The sequence below is a fragment of the Manacus vitellinus genome, unplaced genomic scaffold (genome assembly GCF_001715985.3).
Source record: "Manacus vitellinus isolate BGI_N305 unplaced genomic scaffold, ASM171598v3 scaffold_85_pilon, whole genome shotgun sequence".
NCBI classification, from domain to species: Eukaryota; Metazoa; Chordata; class Aves; order Passeriformes; family Pipridae; genus Manacus; species Manacus vitellinus.
In genome coordinates, this window is record NW_021940845.1 from 1,008,335 (window position 1) to 1,015,517 (window position 7,183).

Consider the following 7,183-nt stretch of genomic DNA (forward strand, 5'->3'; position numbering starts at 1 on the left):
AAAACAAAAAACAAAAAAACTAGTAGACTTTTTTTTTTTTAGAGTTCAAAAAAAAAAAATAAGGAAAGAAAAAAAGAAAAAAACCAAAAAAACAACCCAAAACTGCTCTCAGAGCCTGGGAACGAAGCCAGCGACGAGGTGCAAGTGGCAGCTCTCCCGCCCGTAGGACTTGCTCGTGCCTGCCCGGGGTGGTCCGTGGGATAGACCCTCTCAAGTGTCCTTCCTCTGAGCCTCCTCCAAAAGGGGTGGTGAGCCTTAGGTGAGGTAGAGTGCCTTGTCCCTTGGCAGCATGCTGTAAGAGAAAGGAGAGGCACAGGGTGAGGCACAGGATCCTGGAGTACACCAGGAGGGGGGTTTGTAATTGGTGTTTATTTGTTATTGTTGCTGCTCTGCAATGAGAACACGTCCATACATTTCTGTGTGGATGACTGAAGTACCTCTGTTATCTGAGTGAAACACTTTCCCCAGCAATTTGAATCAAAATCAAAAGGACAATTCATTACCTGTGTTATCAAAAACGCTTTACTTCTTACTTTCAAATTGATATTTAAGTTACTGTCTTACTCTACTTAAAATAAAGTCAGTCTAGGCTTCATTCCTCTGTGGTCCATATGGCAAGGCTGAAATTGTACATGTGGTTTGCACAGAGGGGGGCAAGGCAGAGGCATGTAAAAGTCACAGAATTACTGAGGTTGGGAAAGCCCTGTGAGATCATCGAGTCCAACCTTCCCCCAGCACTGCCAAGGCCACCACTGCACCATGTCCCCAAGTGCCACATCTACACGTCTTTTAAATCCCTCCAGGGATGGGGACTCCACCACTGCCCTGGGCAGCCCCTTCCAATGCTTGACCCTCCTTTCAGTGAAGAAATTTTCCCTGATATCCAATTTAAACCTCCCCTGGTGCAACTTGAGGCTGTCTCCTCTTGTACCATCACTTGGGAGAAGAGAACAACATCCCCTTGACTACACCCTCCTCTCAGGAAGTTGTAAAGAACAAAAAGGTCCCCACTAAGAGTAAGAGTAAGAGCCTGGTGCAATTTTATTTATTCCTGAATTTCAACAATAAGGGTTACGACAATAAATTCCTTCCTGTGGCTCAACTTTTCCTCTTGCTGGGGCTGCAGGGCAGGATGTCCCTGCAGGTCACACCAGTAGGATACTGGAATGCTGTGCCAGGGATCAGCCCCTGGGCCACCATCCCCTGCTTCATCACACGCTGTCCTTAGGCTGAGCCATGGAGCTTTGGAAAGTGTAAACCTGAATTTGGATAAATTATATCATTCTGACTCTATGTAAGGAGTAGAGGGTCCCAAAAATCTGACTGAGGGGCTTATGCCTGAAGATGCTTGTGAGGAGGATTTACATCTGTTTCATGGCTTAGGAGCATGGGAGCAGCAGACACCCATCTGCTCGATGCTTTTCTCCCCCAGATATGTGAAATGAGAAAAATTAATAATCGAGAAGTGAGGGGAATAAATCTTGGGAGAGAGCAGGATTAGCTGGTCTGAAGAAGACCGTAGGAGGAACAAGGAATCCAAGGAGGCTGCGGAGGAGGGCTGCTGGGACAGCAGCCAGGCTGTGTGCTCTGCACATCCCTGGCACAGCAGATCATGAATTATCACGTTACTGAAACCATGATTTTGATGTCAAGAGATCCAGGTGTGTTCTGGAGGGGGGAAATCAGCTCACAGCACTGAGACAGCCCGCATGGGGCCAGCAAGGTGGGCAGAGAGGCACCACTGCTCCCTTCCCTGCCTGTGCCATCTGGCATTTCAACCCCCTGGCCACTCCAACTTGCCATCAGCAGTGTCCTACAAGGGAGACCAGATGCTCTTTTTTTTCATGGAATAGTAGGGAGAGGAGTGACTGAAACCCCTCTCCCCTGGCTGATGTCCTGTGTGGGTTTGGCTCTGAAATCCAGGCATTTTACTGGGGTTTATTGCCTACACATTTGTGAGGGAAACATCACTGGCTCCATAAGGACATCTTGGCCTTAAAAAGTGATGAAGAACATTGCAAAGCCTTGGGAGATTCTGGTGTGGGTGTGCTGGTGAGTGGAATAACAGGGAAGGGGCCGTCAGCAAGGCAGTGCTGTTGTTGACAGAGCTGCCTCGTGACAGTGAAGAGCCTGCCCTTTGCTAATCTCCACATTTTATAATCTGCATTTAAAATGCAGAGTCTTCCCTACTGCACTCAGCCAAGATTTAATGCCACCGAGCAGCAGCAAGGTATTCCAGTACTAAAACTTCATTAATTTTACAAAACATGCTACAGTACATTTCCCAGTTCATTACAAAGTATTAACATAAATAATTGAATCCAAACTAAGTGCAGTTGTGATGGGTTATCCTAGCCTTTTTATAGTGTTTGCTCATTTAGCTTCTGGTTTGGAAAATTCCCCCATTTGGAGAGGATCACTTTGTCATTAGCAGGAATTAGGGAGGTTATAAATGTCTGGATGGAGTGGCTGTACATGTTTTTTTTTGTGTCTGGACAAGGCATAATGGAGAGTGTCCTGTCTTTTAGTCCAAAGTAGTGGGAAGAGGGGAGAAAGGTCGAAGGATGATACACAAAAAGAACCTAATCCGTGCCTTGCAAATGAGAGGAAGGACAAGAAGAGATGAATACAGTTCAGTGTTTTTCCAAAAATACCTAAATGTGAGGAGAAAAACGTAAATCATAGAATCACAGAATGTCCTAGGATGGAAAGGACCCAGCCACCGAAGGTGTGAAAAGAGTTGTAATCAGAACACAAGGCAGAAAAAATAAGCGAGGTGCTTCAAGGAAATAAGATTTAATTAAGGAATTGAGAAAGATTTGCACACGATTGTAAACCAAGCTGCACTTCCGACAGAGGTGAGCCAGTTCCCTCAGAGAAAGTCACTGCAAAACAGAGGGATTCAGTGCCTGGGAAAGAGCAAGTGCCAGAATCAGGCTGTCGGGTGAGGGAGACAGGGGACTATGAAAGGAGTTTGTGATATGATGGCAAAAAAGCAATAAAATTGTATGCTGCAGTTACTTGTGGGAAGTGACAGTCACACACCAAGCAGGAGCTGAGAAATGCTACCCGTGTCTTTGCTCACAATCTAGGACAGCTTGGGCTTCAGCCCAGAAAGAGCCAGGAAAATTGGATGGAAGTCAGTAAGGAAAAAGTCATTAAGAATGGGGAAAGCTAAGAAACATTTAAAACTCTCTCTCTCTCTCTCTCCCTAACATGGCTGAGTTATGAATTAAGGAGTGTCTGCTCACAGGATCCCAGAATCTGAGGGGCATGTGGGAAGAAGTGTCATTTAATGGCATTTTAAATAGCACAGATAGGCTGGGAAACAAAAATCCCTACAGCAGTTCCCTTATTAATGGAGAAGGACGGAGAGAAAGACAACCTTGTCAGTTTTCCAGAAGTTGTCTGGGTGACAAACACAAAAGAAAATGAGGACTGGGAGGTTTTCACCCCAGCTAACCCAGTGCCAACACATGTTGGAAGCTAAAGAAATATCAAGGTTAGACATGAAATAAAAATCATAACCCAGAGAGCAGGACAGGGCTGTCTGTGTGCTGGGGAGGGTGGAACCATCCTCTCTCTCAGGAATCTGGGACTCTACAGCTCACTCACATCCCATCAGTGAATAATCCCTTTTCTTTCCAGTCAGCAGCTGATTTTGCTCCTCAGAGTGTTGCTTTAATTGCAATTAGGCTCAAGGCACTTTCGAGGTTGAAATGGGCAATTACACGATCCAGAGGCTTCCCGGTTATACCCAAAACAGCACTGACAGATCAAACCCAGCGAGGCCTGCCTTCCCTTCATCACTGCTGTGCCCAGGTCCTGCTGGTGGCTGGACCCACCCAGCTCATGGCAAGGTGCCACTGAGGAGCCCAAGGGCAGCTTTGAACATTGGGTGGAAACTGGTACAAAGTACATCAGAGAAAGCAGCACAGAAGGAAAGTCTTTGAATCATAGAACGGTTTGGGTTGGAAGGGACCTCAAAGCTCATCTTGTTTCACCCCCCTGCCAAGGGCAGGGACACCTTCCACCAGACCAGGTTGCTCTGAGCCCTGTCCAACCTGGCCTTGGACATTTCCAGGGATGGGGCATCCTTAACAGCCAGTATGATATTTTTCAGTGCACTAAGCACTCTCTGCAGTACTGATCTATATCCATCTGAGTTCCTTGGTATAATCTACTCTAATAATTATCTGGAAGTCTCTGCATAATCTGTTTGGGTTTAGAATGATTTTTCTTTTCCAGGAAGCTGCGATAAACCCATGAAATTTGATATTTCTGCTGTGACAAAGGCATGAAATGCATGAGCTTTGATCATGAATTGCATGGGCCCTCTGCTTACAATGCAGCACTCCAGCCAGATGTCACAGAGCTTGTTTTAGCAACATAAAACTCAGTCCTGACTGCTATGGGAACATTACACCCGTTTCTAGAGCACCCTGGGCTTTCTGCACGGGGCCCAGGCAGTGGGATTTGCAGAGGGAATCAAGTATTTTCCCAGCTGATCCCCTAAGAAATGACGTTTATTTCTAGGGGGGCTCATTTCTGTGGGAGTTGCTCAGCACCTCCGGAAATTGAGATCCACAACCCACCAAGCACCTTTAGCATTTTGCCAACAACATTTAAAGTGACTTTTATAATCAAGTCCTGAACATGCTCCTTCCTTCAGGTTGTCTGCAGAGGCTTCGGGAAGGACCATGCAAAGGTCACTGTCAGCGCCCACGTCGCTGAGCCCCCTCGGGCAGGCAGACAGCAGAGATATTCTAATGGATCAGCCAGTTATTTATCTCCCTGAAAGAAATAAATGTCTGTACAGTCTGTACAGCCCAGCAATTGTAAGTGCTCTGCTGGCACAGACAGGAGCTGTGCTCTGAAAAGCCTGGGAGCTGGCTATTATCTCCTCTGAAAGCACCGTGTTCCAGTACTTCTAGCGAATCAAACAATACTCCAAAGGTACCCAGCCTCCTTCCCAACCTGCTCCCCCTGCAAACCCCAGGCCTGTTTCACAGAGCACAATAGAATCTCCAAACTATTAAAGCTGAGCCAAGAGCAGTGGATTAGGCAGTGGTTGGAAATGGCCTCCACACCCTCCCTGTTCCCCAGCCTTAACACCATCCCGAGGTTTTTATTTACTGAGGAATTCATGCAGCACTGAAGGGACCTTCATGTTGGCACACTCATGCCAGAGCTTGTAGGGCATAAGGGAGAGGATCTGTGTAGATGTCTGTGGACCTACTGGTAGAGACAATTATGGGAAGTTGTGGCCTCAGGGATAAGAGCAATCGCTTTAGGAACAGACAGATGCTGCTTAACATGGAACCACAGAATGGTTGGGGCTGGAAGGGACCTTTAAATCTCATCTCATTCCAAACCCTGCCATGGGCAGGGACACCTTCCACTATCTCAGGTTGCTCCAAGCTCTGTCCAACCTGGCCTTGGACATTTCCAGGGATGGGGCAGCCACAGCTTCTCTGGGCAACCTGTGCCAGGGCCTCCTCACCCTCACAGAGAAGGATTTCTTCCCTATATCCAATCTAAATCTCTCCTTTTTTAGTTTAAAACTGTTCCCCCATGTCCTATCACTTTCTAGCCATGTAAAAAGTAGTTCTCCCTCTTTTTTATAAGCTCCCTTTAAATACTGGAAGGCCTCAATGAGGTCTCCCTGGCCTTATGGACAGGGCCACCTTCAAACCTCCAGGGACCCTGTTTGGGAGACTGGGCTTCCCTGGTCTGCTCCAGAAGGAAATGTGTCCAACCCCTCTGTTACTAATTGGATGGAAATTAAAAAAAAGAGAAATCTCTTCATGTCCAGTGAAGAATTTATCCATGATTTTTAAGCTGCCTGCTTCCAGGTGAGCCTACAGAGGCAAGGAAGCCTTGAACTTCCCTGACCATAACCAGCCTACCCTCTTGCTGTACATTTTAGGGCAGATTCCCAGCTCTTGTCCACTGTCACAGCTCAGATCACAGGAACTGCATTAGCAATGGGCTGTTTTGTCTACTGGCCTGCAGTGGTTGACCCCACACTCTCTGCTGGGGTAGTCGTTGTCCCACTCAGTGCTTCCTGGAGGGTTTGATGCGCCGGGCGAACGGGGTCCAACACTGTTCTGAAACTCAGACGAAATATGGGAGAAGTCCTGCAGAGTGGAGAGGAAAGGGAGGGTTACAGGAGCATCCAGAGTAGATCTAATAGCAGTGCACAAACACATTTACATGCATTGTCCCTAAAATGTGCAGGGGGAGCCCCAGGGACAGAGGGAGCAGTCCAGGCCCATGACCCCAAACCACCACGGTGGGACCTGTGAGTTCTTGCAAACAACTGTCAATGCAGCAACACGTTTTACATCCCTCTTCCCTGCTTGTGTTTGTCAGGACCTCCCTTCTGGGTGGGAGGGAATGGCTGTGGAAAGTGGGAATGACTGCCACTGCTGGCACTTCAACAAGGACACTGTGGGGCTGCTTCAGCTGAAAGTTGATCAGCTTTCCCCATTTTTTGGGGGTGGCTTTAATTAGTTAAAATTAGGCAATGTATATAAACCAGAGTCATGGTAGGCACCTGACCAAGAACATGATTTTCTCCAAAATAGCCCAATTAGGGCAATGTGGGTTTTCTTTTTTTTTAACTTAAAATTTTTATTCACAAATTTATGTGGAACGAAGTTTCACAAAATGCTGCCCTCAGTGACAACAACTACCCCAACTAAAGTGACTGTGAGGATCCCCTTTTACGCTCTTTTCTGGGCACAAGCTATCACCAAATTACAGAAGTCACTTTTGGTTGTGCAGAGCTAAAGCTCAACCCCTGTGCTGGAGGAGTCACAGAATCATGGAATTACTGAGGTTGGAAAAGACCTCCAAGATCACTGAGTCCATCCATTAACCCAGCACTGCCAAGGCCACCCTTAATTAAACTGTGTCCCCAAGTGCCACATTTACACATTTTCTGAGCACTTCTAGGGACGGTGATTCCACTACTTCTCTGGGCAGCTGTTCCAGGGATCACCCTTTCAACGAAGAAATCTTCCCTAATACCCACCCTAAACCTCCCCTGGTGCAACTTGAGGCCGTTTCCACTTGTCCTACTGCTGGTTACTTGGGAGCAGAGCCTGACCCAACCCCCTGGCTCCCTCCTCCTGTCAGGGAGTTGCAGAGCCAGAAGGTCTCCCCTGAGCCTCCTTTT

The 7,183-nt window shown here is 47.2% G+C and overlaps 1 protein-coding gene across 1 annotated transcript in view; it reads right to left on the minus strand.

The window, feature by feature from the left end:
- Positions 1–110: 110 nt before the first annotated feature.
- The window catches only part of TOX2 (TOX high mobility group box family member 2), a 92,332-nt gene continuing 85,259 nt past the window's right edge, over positions 111–7,183 (minus strand). The window contains exons 8-9 of the mRNA XM_029964938.1: positions 6,010–6,189; positions 111–292 (exon numbers count right to left, since the gene is read on the minus strand). Of these exons, the coding sequence (XP_029820798.1) occupies positions 256–292; positions 6,010–6,189 (217 nt within the window). The 3' untranslated portion in view covers positions 111–255. The remainder of the gene's footprint in view (positions 293–6,009; positions 6,190–7,183) is intronic.